The sequence below is a fragment of the Rhinatrema bivittatum genome, chromosome 7 (genome assembly GCF_901001135.1).
Source record: "Rhinatrema bivittatum chromosome 7, aRhiBiv1.1, whole genome shotgun sequence".
Lineage (NCBI taxonomy): Eukaryota > Metazoa > Chordata > Amphibia > Gymnophiona > Rhinatrematidae > Rhinatrema > Rhinatrema bivittatum.
In genome coordinates this window covers 305,881,505-305,900,612 of record NC_042621.1, presented here as the reverse complement: position 1 = coordinate 305,900,612, position 19,108 = coordinate 305,881,505, and the positions used below count along the sequence as shown (strand labels likewise).

General features: G+C 50.7%; 1 protein-coding gene across 4 annotated transcripts in view; it reads left to right on the top strand.

Moving 5' to 3' along the window:
- Positions 1-18,736, top strand: part of MCMBP (minichromosome maintenance complex binding protein) — a 70,165-nt gene extending 51,429 nt beyond the window's left edge. For 2 of the 4 annotated variants that reach the window (XM_029610531.1, XM_029610528.1), the window contains 4 exons: positions 6,655-6,788; positions 8,224-8,388; positions 17,191-17,279; positions 18,299-18,736. In XM_029610531.1, coding sequence (XP_029466391.1) covers positions 6,655-6,788; positions 8,224-8,388; positions 17,191-17,279; positions 18,299-18,425 — 515 coding nt within the window. In that variant the 3' untranslated portion in view covers positions 18,426-18,736. The other 2 variants (XM_029610532.1, XM_029610529.1) reach the window with 2 other exon arrangements.
- Positions 18,737-19,108: the final 372 nt, after the last annotated feature.

Here is a 19,108-nt window from a genome sequence, read left to right as displayed (position 1 = left end):
CAACTGTGCTTCAGGCAAGGAGGCCTTCTACATCACTGGCTTATGGCAGAGTGTGAAGAGTGTTCGAATCATGGTGTTTGCAGAACAAAATGCATCCTTTGAAGGTGGATGTTCCACAGATTCTGGCTTTTTAGCCAAGCCACTGTGCAAAGGGTTTGGCCTATAACTTCCTTTGGGTTCAGGTGGCAGCCTTGGGGTCCCTTCGAGGTAGGATACAAGGAAGACCTTTGGCATCTCATGCGGATGTAGTTTGTTTCCTCTAGGGGGCAAAACATCTGTGTCCTCCAGACCAGAAGATTTGACTAGCATGGAATCTTAATATGGTTCTTTGGGTGCTGTGTGGTCCTCCCTTTGAACCAGTTAGGAAGGCTTCTTTAAAGGATTTGACTCTGAAGACTGTTTTCCTGGTGGCTATCTGTTCAGCTAGAAGGATATCTGAGCTGCAAGCATTGTTGTGTAAGGACCTTGTCCTGCGCTTTTCAGAGGAGGGGGTGATCAAGCTACCAGCCTTCTCGAATTTGTCAGTGGGTGCTCCTATGGCAAGGGAACTTCACTTATTGGATGCACGTCAAATTCTTTTGCAATAGCTTAAGGTGACAAATGCCTTTCGGAGATCTGATCATCTGTTTGTCCTGTTCAGTGGCGCAAAGAAGGGAAATAAGGCTTCCAAGAGCACTATAGCATGATGGTTAAGAGACTATAGCCTCAGCTTACATTTGTAAGGGCCGGTGGTGCCAAAGGGGTTGAGAGCGCATTCCACTATAGCCCAGGCAACCTCACGGGCGGAGTTTCAGCTGCTTTCTCCGCAGGAAATTTGTCAGGCAGCATCATGGTCTTCCCTTCACACTTTTACCAAATGTTACCACTTGGATATGCAGGCGCCCGAGGAGATGCCTTTTGGGGAAAGTGTTGCGTGCGGGTGTTTAGAGTTCCCACCCAGAATGGAGGGGCTTGGGTACATCCCACTTGTCTGATCTGGGGTATGAATAGGAAAGGAAAACTGGTTCTTAACTGCTAATTTTTGTTGCTGAAGTATCACAGATCAGTCCAGAGACCTGTCCCATCTTTCGAAAAATTTCCTGTCTTCTGGATGTTGCTGAGTTGGTATGTGATATACTCAGATTGAGAAGTATACATAGTTTGGCATGTTTTGTCTTAAGTCAAGGGGGCCTAGTTTTCCAACTTTACGTCTCTGTTCGTCCATGGTTTATTGGGGTCTTTGCTTGGGTGCAGGTCAATACTGAGGGACTGCAGGTGGCACTCTTGGTTATGTAGCAGTGCCTCAAAGTTTTTTGTTCTATGCCTCCATCAGCTGGTAGGGATGCATAAACACTTGTCTGGACTGATCCTTGGTACTTCAGGAACAAACATTAGCGGGTAAGAACCAATTTTCCTATACAAGGGAAGGATACAGCAAAATGTCCACAAAAGCCCCAAGGTTACAGTTAGATATGGAGGTCCATTGATATCATAGCCCAAGAGTTGAACATGAAATTAAGGTACTATTAATATGAATGTATATTTTGTAAGCATTTTTCGTTTTGTTTCATGCACATCAAAATCTTCAGTTTTATAATCGAATACAAAGATGTTCAATGAAGCACTGCTGGTGAAATATTATACTTAAAATACTTACTTTATTTGTTGGACGTCTACACTTTGTTCAGTAAGCACTGAAATGGAGTCGTGTGTTTGTGGAAAACTGATCTTGCTGAAAGAAGAGGAAGAAGAAATGACTTTCTTCCTGATACTCCAGCCAGACCAGTCCAGGACCCTCTCTTATCTGCCAAATATGGTTTTCTATGGTTATTTCTTTTGAGAAATTGTGTGTGTGTGTATATATATATATATATATATATATATATATATATATAATATATCCCCTTCAGGGAATAAGTTAAGGGGATATGAATCTATTTGGTTTAGTTTTTTGGTATGTATGTTTATTCTCCCTTGGGAAATCCCTTGATTTGAGGGAAGGGAAGTTTATTTTTAGTATGTTGTCTTTTTAGCTTTTTAAGGATACTGGCAGGCTGAGGGCAGCACGTGAGCCTATATAAGGTGACCTCAGCAATATTAATCTCTGCCTCCATCTGCTAATTGGTGGACATAACCCATGAGTCTGGACTGATCTGGTTGGACTCAAGGAAAGGAAATTATCAGGTAAGAATTAACTTTTCCATACCTTGTAGCCCTTTTCTGCACTTTCTAGTACAGCTGTATCTTTTATGAGATGTGGCAACTCTTGGAATTGGAGGTAGGATGCAGAAAGTAATCACACTCTCAGCCTGCCTGTTAGCGTACTGAACTGGATAGAGAAAAATTAAATTGTTCCTAAATCTATAAAAGTCTAAATTATTCTCAGGAAAGTGTCCTTTAACTTTGAGGCTTGAACTGTGACCTTAGGAACAGACCAACTCCTGGTAAGTCTGAGGTGAAGCTTTTAAGAGTCCCCCCTAGGTTCAGACTCCGTGATCACCTAGCAAAGGTCTCATTATAGGCAGCTACACATCATTGGTAATCTTCAGCCGCATCTTTCTCACATTGAACTTGCTACAGTGGTGCACACCATTGTAATGGGGCATCTGGATTATTTGTAGGATTCAATAAACAGCTGAAAAGGCCACAGTGCAGAATATTCTTCCTGCTTTAGAGAAGTATCTTATCTGCATACATCCACTCCTTCACCTCCCCAGCTAACTGTTTAAAGTCTATTAAAAAGAACCAGGTCTCGCTCATCTTCCTGAAACCAGGTAGTCCTGGACAAGCCTCACATCTTTAGTAAGAAAATTCCAAGTGAAGGAACCACAGAAAAACACATATCTGCATATTTAATCTCCAATAGAGGGGGGACATGCGGTCAGTCTGCTTGCCCATGCCATAGAAAGCTAGTGGGGCGTATTCAGGACTACCTGCTGTTCAGAAGAGCAAGACCTGGTTCTTTCAATAGATTGTCAGCAATTAGCAGGGTAATTGGAGGAGTGCATGTATGCAGAGGGAGAGAAAGATGTAGATGTACTTATTTATATATAATTTCCTGTTCATACCCCGGATCAGTCCAGACCAGTGGGTTTTGCACCCCTACCAGCAGATGGAGGCAGAGAACAAAACTTTGAGGCACTGCTACATCTCTGAGCCTGCCACCTGCAGAACCTCAGTATTTCTCTGTCTCCAGCAGTTGGCAGAGGTGCCACCTGCAGTCCCTCAGTATTTATCTGTCTCCAGCAGATGGCAGAGGTGCAATCCTGCAGTCCCTCAGTATTTCTCTGTCTCCAGCAGATGGCAGAGGTGCAATCCTGCAGTCCCTCAGTATTTCTCTGTCTCCAGCAGATGGCAGAGGTGCAATCCTGCAGACTGGAGTTCTAAAACGTAAGGATTTGAATAAGAAGAGGATTTGGCTCCCCGAGGTGTTAGGTTCCTTCGAGGGCCATCCCTCAGGTGGAGCAGGGTGAGCGGGAGGGTTGGTGACACCTGTCCGAAGTCGGGCCTCCTTGGCAGGGGGGGTTCCCTCACCACCTCTGGGCCCTTATCTCCCATTGTGCATGGTTAGGAAGACTTAACTTGTTGTCCTTTATATTTGTCCAGCTCAGCCCTTATATCGGGTTTGTATTTACGATTTGTTCATTGCTTTGGGTTCTTAGGAAGACTCAAACAGGGCTGCACCTGTTAGCCAAGGTGCATTTGTACAGAGGCCTTCTCACATTCTCTGTTTTATTCTCCATTCCTTTCTGAATCATCCCTAAAGCTCTGCTTGCTTTATTGAGCGCCGCTGCACAGAGTCAACGTCCCTCGCTCTCGCCAGTGCATGCTGATCATTCCTGCAGCGCGCAGACTCCTCTGGAAGCCGGGCTGTAAGAGCTGCACAGAGTCACCAGGCAGCGTCCCTCGCTCTCGCCAGTGCGTGCTGACCATTCCTGCAGCGTGCAGACTCCTCTGGAAGCCGGGCTGTAAGAGCTGCACAGAGTCATCAGGCAGCGTCCCTCGCTCTCTCCAGTGCGTGCTGACCATTCCTGCAGCGCGCAGACTCCTCTGGAAGCCGGGCTGTAAGAGCTGCACAGAGTCACCAGGCAGCGTCCCTCGCTCTCGCCAGTGCATACTGACCATGCCTGCAGCGCGCAGACTCCTCTGGAAGCCAGGCTGTAAGAGGAGCACAGAGTCACCAGGCAGCGTCCCTCGCTGTCTCCAGTGCGTGCTGACCATGCCTGCAGCGCGCAGGCTCCTCTGAAAGCCAGGCTGTAAGAGGAGCACAGAGTCACCAGGCAGCGTCCCTTGCTCTCGCCAGTGCGTGCTGATCATGCCTGCAGCGCGCAGACTCCTCTGGAAGCCAGGCTGTAAGAGGAGCACAGAGTCACCAGGCAGCGTCCCTCGCTCTCGCCAGTGCTTGCTGACCATGCCTGCAGCGCGCAGACTCCTCTGGAAGCCAGGCTGTAAGAGGAGCACAGAGTCGCCAGGCAGCGTCCCTCGCTCTCGCCAGTGCGTGCTGACCATTCCTGCAGCGCGCAGGCTCCTCTGGAAGCCAGGCTGTAAGAGGAGCACAGAGTCGCCAGGCAGCGTCCCTCGCTCTCTCCAGTGCGTGCTGACCATTCCTGCAGCGCGCAGACTCCTCTGGAAGCCAGGCTGTAAGAGGAGCACAGAGTCACCAGGCAGCGTCCCTCGCTCTCGCCAGTGCGTGCTGACCATGCCTGCAGCGCGCAGACTCCTCTGGAAGCCAGGCTGTAAGAGCTGCGCAGCGTCCCTCGCTCTCGCCAGTGCGTGCTGACCATGCCTGCAGCGCGCAGACTCCTCTGGAAGCCAGGCTGTAAGAGCTGCGCAGCGTCCCTCGCTCTCGCCAGTGCATGCTGACCATTCCTGCAGCGAGCAGACTCCTCTGGAAGCCAGGCTGTAAGAGGAGCACAGAGTCACCAGGCAGCGTCCCTCGCTCTCGCCAGTGCTTGCTGACCATGCCTGCAGCGCGCAGACTCCTCTGGAAGCCAGGCTGTAAGAGCTGCACAGAGTCACCAGGCAGCGTCCCTCGCTCTCTCCAGTGCGTGCTGACCATTCCTGCAGCGCGCAGACTCCTCTGGAAGCCAGGCTGTAAGAGGAGCACAGAGTCACCAGGCAGCGTCCCTCGCTCTCGCCAGTGCGTGCTGACCATGCCTGCAGCGCGCAGACTCCTCTGGAAGCCAGGCTGTAAGAGGAGCAAAGAGTCACCAGGCAGCGTCCCTCGCTCTCGCCAGTGCGTGCTGACCATGCCTGCAGCGCGCAGACTCCTCTGGAAGCCAGGCTGTAAGAGGAGCACAGAGTCACCAGGCAGCGTCCCTCGCTCTCGCCAGTGCGTGCTGACCATGCCTGCAGCGCGCAGACTCCTCTGGAAGCCAGGCTGTAAGAGGAGCACAGAGTCGCCAGGCAGCGTCCCTCGCTCTCGCCAGTGCGTGCTGACCATGCCTGCAGCGCGCAGACTCCTCTGGAAGCCAGGCTGTAAGAGGAGCACAGAGTCACCAGGCAGCGTCCCTCGCTCTCGCCAGTGCGTGCTGACCATGCCTGCAGCGCGCAGACTCCTCTGGAAGCCAGGCTGTAAGAGCTGCGCAGTGTCCCTCGCTCTCACCAGTGCGTGCTGACCATTCCTGCAGCGTGCAGGCTCCTCTGGAAGCCAGGCTGTAAGAGGAGCACAGAGTCACCAGGCACTGTCCCTCGCTCTTGCCAGTGCGTGCTGACCATGCCTGCAGCGCGCAGGCTCCTCTGGAAGCCGGGCTGTAAGAGCTGCACAGAGTCACCAGGCAGCGTCCCTCGCTCTCGCCAGTGCGTGCTGACCATTCCTGCAGCGCGCAGGCTCCTCTGGAAGCCAGGCTGTAAGAGCTGCACAGAGTCACCAGGCAGTGTCCCTCGCTCTCGCCAGTGCGTGCTGACCATTCCTGCAGCGCGCAGACTCCTCTGGAAGCCAGGCTGTAAGAGCTGCACAGAGTCACCAGGCAGCGTCCCTCGCTCTCGCCAGTGCATGCTGACCATTCCTGCAGCGCGCAGGCTCCTCTGGAAGCCAGGCTGTAAGAGCTGCACAGAGTCACCAGGCAGTGTCCCTCGCTCTCGCCAGTGCGTGCTGACCATTCCTGCAGCGCGCAGACTCCAAGAGCTTTTTCTGCTCTTATAATAAGAAAAGAAACATGGAATAAAAAGACAAGAAAATGCCTGAAACCCCTTAGACCAAGGAGACTGTGCCACATCCACTTAATCACAGGGGGGGGAGAGGTGAAGAAGAAATAAAAGGAGAAAATATTTTGAGATGGCTTTCATAAAAGGTGTCCTGTATAGGCTCGACTGGTTTCCTGTGTCAGAAGAGCTGTAATCACACCCTGTGGCGTGGGCGTGGGAGAGAGGATAGACGCGGGCTGATAGCGGGCAGAATAAAACGCCCAATCAGCTGAAGGCTGCCTTACTATAGTGCAGGCTAAGGAACTGTAAGGGGGGGGAAATGGGGAGCGGTTACTCTCGCTGGGGAGGCTTTTGTGAAATCCTCTGAGGTTTCTCAAGGCCCCGTGTGTTAGAGATGGCAGCACAGCTGTGCGTGCTAAGCCCGCCGTCAGATCCACATCTCCCACGCTTTGCCAGGGTGGCAGGAAGAGCGCTGCCCGTGCTAGGCATCTTATCGCCAAGGTGTTTTTCTCTCTCTCTCTTCCTCAGGGGTCCAGAATCTGACTGCGTTGGGGAACCTGATCACCTGGCAGAAGGTGAATTATGACTTCAGCTTCCACCGGATGGAATTCCCCTGCAATATTAATGTCCTGGTCACATCTGAAGGACGCTCACTCCTGCCGGTATTGCTTTAGACTGAAGGCATCTCGCGCCCACTGGGTCGCTGCCGCTGGTAACGGGAGCCAGGGCAGAGGAAATGTGTTCCAGCTTGCATTTAACTAAGCTGTTCAGTTAGTTCCTGGGGACTGCATGTGCAGGGGAAGATGTTTTTAGCTGCAGGTCATTTATTTATTTAACGGTTTTTATATACCGACATTCATCAAAGATATCACATCGGTTTACAATAAACAGGAAACTACGCTTCAGAGGCGTTTGACAAGGAACAGGAGAACAATCACATATAAAGCCATGAGTAGATACGTACAATGCCAAGAACAATATATATGACTAAATGTGTGTGTGTGTGTGTATATATATATATATACATTAGTAAATATACACGGTATGGAAATTATTTGCAGGGTTGCTTATAGTTCACTACGGGGAAAGTTGTCAGTGAAATGGTATGGTGCTGAGACTAACTTAGAGAGAAAGGAAGGAGCAGGAAGAGGTAGAGAGTATTGCACATTTATCAAGGGTATAGACAAGGATTAATGGTGGGGAGTGCTGGGAGGCAGAGGATGGGTAGGATTAGGTGTAAGCTTGTGCGAAAAGCCAGGTCTTCAGTTTGTGCTTGCACATTTTATGGCTACAGGCTTATCCCATATTTTCAGGATCTCTTCTAGACATTTTGCCTGGGGAACGGCCTTTAGTAGTCTTCATCGATGCCTTTACCCTTTAAATACAGCTTCCCCCACCTGCCTTGTACAGGACATGCATGCGAGAGGCGAGTTTGCTTACAGTAGGGATTAACTTGAGTGCAAGCAGCACTGGTCCAGTGGGATGTGGCTTCCCATCTTATCCTGGAAGATAACTGGGAACCCCCGGAATTTTGTGCCTAAATGGGGGAGAGCGTCCCAGAATAATCCGCTGGTGACCTCCCAGCCAGCCGGCCATAGTGGGATCAGTTATTGAAAAGATTGCATACAAACACTTCTAGCTGGGGAAGAGAGGGGCTTTTTAAGTTTAGTCAGCCAGCTGCACCTTTAGCTGGCCGGTTGTGGCTGAAACCCCAGATAAAAGTGCTCGGTTCTTCTGCCGCTCAGCGTTTGAAGGTTGACCTCAGCGCGTATTGCATCAGAAACGCCGATGGAGCACATTGAGCTCAGGCATATTCGTGCTTGATGGCTTGGAAACCCACCTGGCTGTGCAAGTTTGGGAGTCTGTTATACCCCTTCCGTGGTCAGAGTGGCACCTTTGAAGGGAATCTGGCCCACTTAAATTGCTGAAGGGAAATCTGGCTAGACATGTGAATTTGTGTGGCAGGAGAACTTTATTTAAAAGAAATGTACAAAGTGAATAGATTAAAAGTATTTTCAGAATATTCTGCCTTCTCTAGGAGTGGTAGATCTTCTTCTGTGGGTTGGCACACTGATGGGTCCTGCTCTTTCTTCCCAGTCAGACTGCCAGGTGCACTTACAGCCGCAGATAGTCCCTCCAAACATGGAGGAGCACATCAGCAACCTCCTTACAGCCGTGGTGCCTTCGCTCCTCAGCAAGTTCCGAGTCTACCTGAGTTTGCTGAAGCTGCTAGATTACAGCATATCTGACGAGGTGACAAAGGTAGGACATAAGAACATAAGAACATAAGAAAATGCCATACTGGGTCAGACCAAGGGTCCATCAAGCCCAGCATCCTGTTTCCAACAGTGGCCAATCCAGGCCATAAGAACCTGGCAAGTACCCAAAGTCCATGCACAGATCCCGGGGCGACGAAGGGAGGCAGGGACTTAGCAATAGGGCCACAAGGGGCGGTGCACAGCCATTCCTCTTCATACCCAGATCAGTCCAGACCAGTGGGTTTATGCAGATGGAGGCAGAGAAACAAAACTTTTCAGGCACTGCTACATAACTGAGCCTGCCACCTGCAGTCCCTCAGTATTTCTCTGTCTCCAGCGATGGTGGAGGTGCCAACCTGCAGTCTGTTAGTTTAAAAAAAGAAAAGTTAGTACAGAGTAGGAAAAGGAAGATCCGGAGGTGTTAGGTGCCTTTGGGTTGTTATCCCTATCCAGGCCTGACCCTTAATTCCAGGGAAAGGGAAAGCCAGGGGTCCTGGTTCCCTCTCGCCCCCTGAGGGCCTCCCACCCAAACTGGCCTGTGGGAGCATCCTGGAACCCCAGAAGCAGGAGACCATTCCTTTCTGTACTTCCTTGAGGGGCTGAGGAGGCTGGATCAGGGACGATGTGTTCAGCTGGTTTTTCCCTTGCTTGTGCCTCTGTCGGTTCAGCGTTGGGGGAAGGAGAGGCTCGCGTGGCTTGTGCTGGCCGTTCAGGACCCAGAGCCCGGACAGCGGCACGGCTGCAGTGGCTTTGTTTTTTATCCTTCTCGGTTTATTTTTAGCTGCGAGCTGCGCCGCTTGCATCATGCTGACTCCTGCTGAGCGCGGGAAATCCTGTCGGGCCTGCGTGGGGAGGCGCTTCCACCTCAACGCAGCCCTTCTGTGCCCAAACTGCCTCTGGAGGCGAGGGAGCCTCGACACAGACTCCCAGGGGCAGAACTGCACTCAGGCTGCAGGCTCCGCAGGAGGCCCTGGGTGGGGGTGAGGGGCAAAGGCAGCCATTTTTGCTCCACGTGGCTGGAGCCCTGCCTTGGATGTGGAGGGCAGGGACTCCCCTCCTCCACTTTCTCCTCCGGTTGAGGGATCAGATGGGGGTGGAGATGTGCCAGCAAGCACAGGAAAGGGCTCTTTGCGGAGCAGGTGACCCATGGAGTATTTTCTGCAGATTTCGTTTTGCTAATGCACGAGGCCCATCTCACCAGGCAGGAGCGAGTGACTAAGTGACCACCCTCTCAGCTGGTCCGGGTTGGCCTTAAGAGGCCTTGGGCTGAGGCACTTTCACAGAAGGGAGGTATTTTGCACCTGTTGGGTCTCGAGTGTTTGTTCAGTGGTGGTACTTCCTCCAAGGATTCTGAGGTTGATCCAACGGTTGATGATCCACAGGATCTGCAATTGGAACCACGGCGCTGGTCAAGGCACAGATCCGGGGGCTGGGTCGCTGGGGGACCTGGATACGGATGAGGTCCCTCTGATGGAAGTTGATGATCCTACAGTGGTTAGGTTATTTCACAAGGATGAATTGCGACTGCTCATCCCTCAGATTCTGGAGGAACTGGAGATTAAGGTGCCGCAGGAGGACTCCATCACGGAGGGGGTAAACCTGGTGTTGGAGGGCCTTCATGGATCACTGATGACATTGCCCTTGCCAAAGCAGGTGAAGAAGTTGATTGACCAGGAGTGGGATTCCTCGGAAGCCAGTCTGAAGGTGACCAGGGCTATAGCCAAGTTGTATCCCCTGCCCGAGAGCATCTTGGAGATGTGGAAGCTGCCGAAGGTGAATGCGGTGGTTTCGGTGGTGACAAAGAAAAGGACCATTCCTGTAGCAGGGCCGGTGGCTTTGAAGTATGTCAAGGATCAGAAGCTGGAGAGCCTGTTCAAGAGACTGTTTGAGGTCTCAGCTCTGAGCCTGAGGGCTGCAGTCTGCATCAGCCTTATGCAGAGGGCTTGTTTGTGGTGGGTGCAGGAGACCGCTGGATGTTTGCCTGGATGCGGGTGTGGCTTATGTGGTGGATGCCCTCTATGATTTGCTTAGCTCTTTGGCTAGGAATATAGTGGCCACGTGAAGGCTTCTGTGGTTACACAATTGGTCGGCAGATGTTTGGTCGAAGGCACAACTTGCTAATCTCTCTTTTAAGGGACAGTTATTGTTTGAGGACCTGGAGAAGCTGATGAAGCATCTGGCAGACTCTAAGGGGATTAGGTTGCCCAAGGATGAGAAGGGTACTAAAAGACCTTTCCATCTTGTTCTCGCTTCTATGAGATGAGATTTTGGGCCATCAGAAGTTCTTCACAGAAGCAGGGTTCAGGACAGCAGAAGTCCTTTCGGGGGACCCATATACTGGCCAGAAAGGGTTCCGGATAGGGGTCCAGTGTTGCCAAGCCCGCCCAATGAAGGCAGGCTGGTCCTCTCCTCCCTCGTGGCTGTCAGAGGAAGGCTGTCCCATTTTTACAAGGAGTGGACCAGAATTTCCTTGGATCAGTGGGTGCTGCAAATGAGACGGCTATGCATTAGAATTTTCTTGATCCCTCAAGGAGACTTTCGTAGTGTCTCGTTGCACTTCGCCCACCAAACGAGGGGTGGTGCGGGCTGCTCTGCTATGCCTGCAGTGATTGGAATCCATTCTGCTAGTGCCGCTCGAAGAGCAAGGTCAGGGAAGGTATTCCACGTACTTTGTGGTTCCCAAGAAGGAGGGCTCATTTTGGCCCGTTCTGGATCTGCAAAGGGTTAATGCGACATTGCGAGTCCCATGTTTTCGAATAGAGATTTTGCGAACAGTGATTGTGGCAATGGGGGGGGGGGGGGGGAGGGGAGTAGTTCCTGGCCTCTCTCCTCCTGATGGAGGCATATGTCCACATTACCATCAGGGTGGATCATTAGATTTCTGCGATTCACTGTGCTAGGAGAGTTTTCAGTTTCGCGCCCTGCCCTTCGGATTGGCTATGGTGCCAAGAACATTCATGAAGGTGAGGGGTAGTAGTAGCGGCAGCCCTCAGCAGAGAGGGGATACTGGTTCATCCTTATCTAGACCATTGGTTCTCAACCTTTTTTCAGCTGGGACACACCTGACAGATGGTTCTCACGTGCGTGACACACTGAACATGTGACCGTCACGGGACAAAATGTAAATATACATTCTGCATCCTCAGGAACCACATCGACCCCCAAAAATGGGTGCAGAGCAGAACTAGGGCATTACCCGTACAGCTCACGATACAAAAAAAGATATTCTGGATCTGATGACATCTCAGTAAAAGCAAAACAAACTCTTTATACTGGCAGGCACAATACCCCTCCTTATGAAAAGACAGTAATTTACCACTACAAATATTTAACCAGGCCCTAAACACTAATACACCTCCTATTGGGAAAACAGAGCAAGCCAAGCTTTTATAGATACCCACTTAGAAGTAATTGTAAAACTATACTAATAAATGTTACAAAACAGCTGATGAACAGAATAACATCCAACAATTACAAACTCATAAAAATAGTCTAAATATCAAAATATTTCAAAAAGCAGACACATCACATAACACCCAATAATTAAAATGGCAGTCAATCAAGAAAAATAAACTTAAAAAGCTGCTTTTACTTACCCTCTCCAGCAACTCTCCTACTCCTTTCCCTTGCAGACCAATAGCACTCACCAGAAGCAGCAGTGGCTGCTGAAACTATGTCCTCACAGTCCTCTTCCTTAGGGCCCACAACCAGTCACAACCAGTCTCTGTCTCACACAGACCAGTAACTTCCCTAACTAGTATCTCTTCCTCACACACACACACACCAGTCACCTCCCTGACCAGTCTCTCTCTCTCACACACACACACACACACACACACACACACACACACCAGTCACCTCCCTGACCAGTCTCTCTCAATCACACACATGCTCTGTCACTTACAACCACACACACTGCCACTCATGCACCCATTGTACCACACACACACAAAGCTGCCATTGATGCACCCAGGCAACCATTCTACCACACACACACACAAGCTCTCACTCATGCACCCAGGCACCCATTCTACCACACACACACAAAGTTGCCATTGATGCACCCAGGCACCCATTCTACCACACACACACACACACACACACAAGCTCTCACTCATGCACCCATTCTACCACACACACACACAAAAGCTCTCACTCATGCACCCAGGCAACCATTCTACCACACTCACACACAAGCTCTCACTCATGCACCCATTCTACCACAAACACACAAGCTCTCACTCATGCATCCAGGCACCCATTCTACCACACACACAAGCTCACATGAAGCCTCTTCTCATTGTTTGGCCCAATAAGCTTGGCCTCCACTTCTCAGCCGCCTCTGGCCTGACCTCCCGCGGTGCGCAGGGTCTCTCCACTCTTCAGCCGCCGGCAGCGGCGCACAGCGTCTCTTCGTTCTTCAGCCGCCGCCGGGGGCACACAGCGTCTCTTCCTCCTTCGGGCCCCACCGGCATCGGCGTGCAGGTCTCTCCACTCTTCAGCCGCCGCCGGGGGCACACAGCGTCTCTTCCTCCTTCGGGCCCCGCCGGCGGCGGCGCACAGGTCTCTCCACTCTTCAGCCGCCGCCGGGGGCACACAGCGTCTCTTCCTCCTTCGGGCCCCACCGGCATCGGCGTGCAGGTCTCTCCACTCTTCAGCCGCCGCCGGTGGCGTGCAGCGTCTCTTCCTCCTTCGGCCCCGCCAGCGTCGGCGCGCAGGTCTCTTCAGCCGCTGCTGGCGGCGCGCAGAGTCTCTTCCTCCTTCGGCCTCGCCAGCGTCGGCGCACAGGTCTCTCCACTCTTCAGCCGCTGCCGGCGGCGCGCAGAGTCTCTTCCTCCTTCGGCCTCGCCAGCGTCGGCACACAGGTCTCTCCACTCTTCAGCTGCTGCTGGCGGCGCGCAGCGTCTCTTCATTCTTTGGCTGGCGTCGGCGCGCAGCATCTCTTCATTCTTCGGCCCCGCTGGCGTCGGCGCGCAGGTCTCTCTGCTCTTCAGCTGCCGGCAGCGGCACACAGCGTCTCTTCATTCTTCGGCCCCACCGGCCTGGCCTCCAGCGGTGGCGCACAGCATCTCTCCATTCTTCAGCCCTGCCCCTGGGGAAAAGGGCAGCACAAGTGGGGCAGTGGAATACCGGGAGCCGCGACACACCTGCTGGTGCTTGGCGACACACCGGTGTGTCGCGACACACCGGTTGAGAACCACTGATCTAGACGATTGGCTCATTCAGGTGAAGTCGGAAGCGAAGTGCTTCACCTCCATTCTGCAAGTGACTGAGCACCTGGAGTCCCTAGACTGGGTGATCAACCGGGCAAAGAGTCAGCTGATTCTGTCTCCTTGGACTATTTGGATGTGTGATTCCTCACCCTGGAAAGGATTCTCAAATTGCAATCACAAATGGTTTGTCTGAAGGACCTGCTGGTCCCCAAGGTCTGGAATTATTTGCAGGTCCTAGGGTCCATGGCTTCTGCGCTAGATCTGGTGCCATGAGTCCCTTACAGAAAGCTCTCCTATCCTGTTGGAATCTGATGTCTGAGGAGTTTCAAGTTCTGTTGCCGCACCAGGAGGAGGCCAAGTCCAGTCTCTCATGGTGGCTATTGTGGTCCAGTTTGGAGATGGGAGTGGATCTGGAGGTTCAGGACTTGGGTGGTAGTGACCACGGATGCCAGTCTCAGCCATTGGAAAGCGGTGTGTCAAGGATCAGCAACCCAAAGGCCGTGGTCCTTGGTTGAAGTGTCCTGGTCATCAACCGTCTGGAAACAAGGGTGGTGTGGAGGGCACTGTTCTTTCTCCCTTGGATTCAGGGCCGGGCAGTACATGTGTTCTTGGACAGTGCAACGATGGTGGCCTATATCAATTGGCAGGGTGGAATGAAGAGTCATTTGGAGGCTTAGGAGGTTCACGAGTTCTTTGCCTGGGTGGAGCTTCAGCTAGCGGCTTTCACAGCATCTCACATAGCAGGCATGGACAATGTGCAGGCGGACTATCTCAGCAGGCTACAACTGGACCCAGGAGAATGGGAGTTGTCAGCGGAGGCCTTTGCACTCCTTTGGCACAGGTGACGCAAACCCCAGTTTAATCTGATGGCCACAAGGAAGAATGCCAAGGCAGCCACGCCTTTCAGCCGCCAGAGGGAATTTGGCGCCGCAAGGATAGATCTCTGGTTCAGCCGTGACCAGAGAGGTTACTGCTGTATGTCTTTCCTCTGTGGCTGCTTGTAGGTCAGGTGCTACATCGCATAGAGCAGCATTTATTTATTTATTTAAGCATTTTTATATACCGAAATACGTTGGGAACATCATCTTGGTTTACATTTAACTAAACATAGCAAAAAGCTTCACAGAGAACACATATCAAAACGTATCAAGCATCAGGGATGAGTGATCCTGGTGGAGCCAGAGTGGTCACGACATCCATAGTTTGTGGTTTTGGCAGTTGGCGGGAGATGGGCCCATTCTCTTAAGCCATTTGGAGGGTCTGCTGTGTCAGGGAACAGGCGGATTGCTTCTGTTTAGCGGCTTGGCTTTTGAAAGACTACGTTTCTGCCTGAAGGGGTATTCTGAGCTGGTGACTTCTACTGTGCTTCAGGGTAGGAGATCCCCCCACTTCTTTGGTGCATATCAGAGGTTGGAGAGTGTTTGAGGCCTGGTGTGGTGCCCATGACATTGATCCCTTGCAGGCAAAGGTGGCCCAGGTTTTGCCCTTTTCGCAGGAGGGGCTGTTGAAAGGTTTGGCCTATAATTCTCTGAGTCCAGGTGGCAGCCTTAGGTTGTTTTAGAGGAAGGTTGCATGGAAGACCTTTAGTTTCACATCCAGATGTAGTGCATTTTTTTGGAAGGAGCAAAGCATTTGTGCCCTCCAGTTCGTAAATTCTGTCCATCCTGGAATCTCAGTTTGGTTCTGCAAGTCTTGTGTGACTCTCCTTTCGAGCCTTTACGCAGGGCTTCTTTGAAGGATCTTGCGCTGAAGGGTGGCATTTCTGGTGGCAAATTGATCGGTGAGACGGATTTCTGAACTCCAAGCCTTATTGTGGAGGGAGCCCTTTTTGTGGATTTCCAATGATGGGATCTCGTTGCGGGCGGTTCCTTCCTTTTTGTCCAAGGTGGTATCTGCTTTTCATCTTAGCCAGACTGGAGTTGCCAGGGTTTTCGCATTTGACACCCGATTCTCCCCATGCGAGGGAGTTTCATCTTTTGGATGTTTGTCGAGTTCTCCTAAGATATCTCAAGGTGACTAATGAATTTTGTTAAGTGCCAAACTATGCTTTATGACACTTACCCAGGGATACAAGAACACTTTGATTTTGTAGAAAATATAATTTTTTATTGATCAATATAAGTATTCTTGGGAGATGCTGGATGTATACATGAACTGATCTTTCTTTTATAGGTAAAATACAATATAGTACTAGGTTAGAAATTCTAAAAGTGCGTGACTACCCAGAGAATCATTTACATTTTGTCATGTTTGTTTGTTTATTTAAACTCTTTTCTATACAGTCGTTAAGTTATACCATCACAACGGTCAACATGTCAACAGCATGATAGATTATCCTTAAACTGATTATTTCTCCAAGGTGGGGCCCATTTACCATCACTCTTTAGATAATCCTTTGTTCTGTTGGAATCTTGATGGTCAGGGCAATCGTTAATCTTAGGCAGTGCTTACAGATGCTCCTGTAGTGACAGTCTGGCCTGAAGTTCCAACCGTTTCCTTCTGCTTTTGTGACCCTATAATTAGGCATCACAAAATGTCGCCTGCTTCAACTGCTGTCCAGGTGTCCTTGGAATTCCTGCAGGTCAGGCTCAGTAGGGCATTTGAAGTTCACACAGCCAGGAAGGCTAAGATAGCAGAGGATTCTGAAAGTTGCTATCATCAATTTCGGACCCCACCTTTTTGTGTAATTCAGTGGACCAAGGAAGGGGTGGTGAGGAGTAAAATTTTTCATTGGTTGAAGGAGATGATTTTTTCGGCTTATATTTGAAAAGATTGGCTGTATTTCACTAGGACTCAGGCAGCCTCCTGGGTGGTGTCTCAGTTGGTGTTGCCGCAGGAGATTTGCTGGGCACCAACGTGGTTCTCTTTGCACACTTTCACTAAACATTATTGTCTGGATGTCAGGCCGCCTTTGGGGCAAGTGTGCTGCGTGTAGTTTTGGAATCCACCCAGCATAAAGGGGCTTGGGCGCATCCCACTTGTCTGGACTGATCTGGGTATGAACAGGAAAGGAAAAGCTGGCTCTTACCTGCTAATTTTCATTCCTGGAATACCACAGATTAGTCCAGACTCTCAGCCCATTCTGAGTGTGCGGATTCTGGATGCTGCTGCTGCTGCAGAAGATAATTCTCGCAGTTTTGAAGATTTCTTTCTTGACCATAGTTCAGGGGTCGGTTTGGTTGGGAGTTCCAACTTGTTCCCCAGCTCTTTTACAGGAAGGGGATCCTGGTGGTTTAGAGTTGCACATCTTGGCTTGGGTGCAGGTCGGTACTGAGGGACTGCAGGTGGCATAAACCCACTTGTCTGGACTGATCTGGGGTTTTCCAGGAATGAAAATTAGCAGGTGAGAACCGATTTTTTTTCCTTTCTAGCCAGAAGTCACTATGCACAAAAAGTAATGTCTTGCAGTAGAGACATAACTGTATTAAATGCTGAAAACAGGAAGAGGACTAGATAAGGAGGACATGGAAGGAGGAAGAGCTGGGGGGTCTTTCACAGAAGGAAAGGAATTGCCCAAGTGGCAGTGCAGGAATCAGTCTTGCCATTCTCTTAATCACTGCTCTTAAGCTGCGGATGTGTCCGTCTGATTCCAGGCAGTAGAAGAGGATTTTGTGGAAATGCGCAAGAGTGATCCGCAGAGTATTACAGCTGATGACCTGCATCGATTGCTGGTGGTGGCCAGGTGAGTCCCTGGTGCCTTCGACATTCAGTTCTTGATTAATAGGTTAGAGGGTCTAGATCGGGGGTAATTTTAACTTAAAACTAGTGGGAACTTTTTAAAACAGCCGAGGCAGCCACTACTTAACTGTAGGAAGTACAGTGGTGGTGTTAGATTATCTGTTGCTGGGGCAATTTTGTGCAAGACAAGTTCTGCACACTTTTAAATTGGTACAGACTAATACAATGTATAATCACGTTCTCAGTAACAATTTTTATAATGCACTACAGAACATTATTACTCAAGATGTGGAATGTTCCCATCATAGCAACCTGCAGGGGCCAGGCTTTATGGCTTTCCCCAGCTCTCTCCTCCTCATGGCTTGAGCCCCTTTCCCCATGTTTGATCTCTCCATCCCCCTTGGGTCAGTCTCTCCAGTTTGCTTGCTAACTCCCCTCCTTCCCCTGTTCTTTCTCTCTTCACACACACCCAGGAGCCCCCTCAGCTTATTCTCTGCACACCCCACTGGCTGAGACCCCCCCCCCCCCCACCCACCACCAGCTCTCTCTTGCTGTCCCCCACAAGGTTTGAACCCTCCTCCAGTTTTTCTTCCTTCACCCCATCATGACCCCCTAGCTTTGTTTGCCAACTCGCTCTCTTTTTGCAAGACCCCTGGCTCTCTCCACCCTTCCTCCAAGCTTGCTGTCTACCTCTCATTTGGGTTGCACCAGAACTCCAGTGCCTCCCTCCTTTTGTGCTGGCCAAGGCTGACACTGCGGGCTCATCCTTTCTGGTCCACGATTGCCAGCCTGCCACTGCTCCTTTCTTACTTGCAGCTGACACCAATGCTATTCCTTCCCCTCTTTTTTTGTCTGCGCAGGACTCCACTGCTGTTGCTTCCTGGTTTTCTGCACCAGACAGGATTAAAGATTGGAGGATTATGGCATCCGGCATGGGGTTCAGGACTAATGCTGTCGTGTATCTAGTGTTGCCTCTGCTGAGGAATAGGACACATTTCATGCTCTCTTACAATTCCTCCTTAGATTACTGTCTCTCAGTGCCGGCCAGACCACCCTGTCACGTGAGCGATGGCTGCGAGCAAAGCAGCTGGAGTCTCTGCGCAAAACCAGACTACAGCAGCAGCAATTGTTCAATGGAAATGAACTGTAAGAGGAAGATGAGGCTTTGCTTCTGCGCATCTTTCCATGGGACTGGCAGCTATGAAAGACGCTGTGGATAGAGCTCGTGCCCACGCCCTCTTGTAAAAAAAATTTTTTATACCAGAACAGAACCCAGCTTTCTTCTTCTTACCGCTGTACTTGACCGCTGCCTCCGTTTTGAGAAGTTGATGATAAAGTTAAAGTTTACATAGTATGTTTCGCTCTTAAACTTAACTTTTCTGCAGCTGCTGGTGCCTCAGTGGTAGTCTTCACTTCTGGACCTTTTCCTGCTATTAAAAGTTTACTAGTGCTTGCTCTGTACTGGGCTATTGTCTGGTTGTATGGGGGATACAAATCCTGCTTGGCTGCAGGCCTTGTCTAGACTTGAATGGTGACCCCACTGGAAGGAAGGTGAATCACTGTCCGCTGCTGCCATCTTGGGTGTTCCTCTGCCTTATTATTATTCTGTAACGAGGTAGGGGTCATAGCAGGCTGTGCCTTTTGTAGTTTGCAAGTAAGAGCAATCCCTGGGCTGATCTGAGCCTGTACAGGGAAGGGGGAGCATTTTCCCAAAGCAATGGTACAGAGGCAGACAAAGCTGAGCAGGCCAAGATCTAGTGTAGAACAAGGGCTCCTGCCCCTAGGCAAAGCTCTTCCGACTGTTACTGTGAAAAAAGAGAAACTATCACTTCT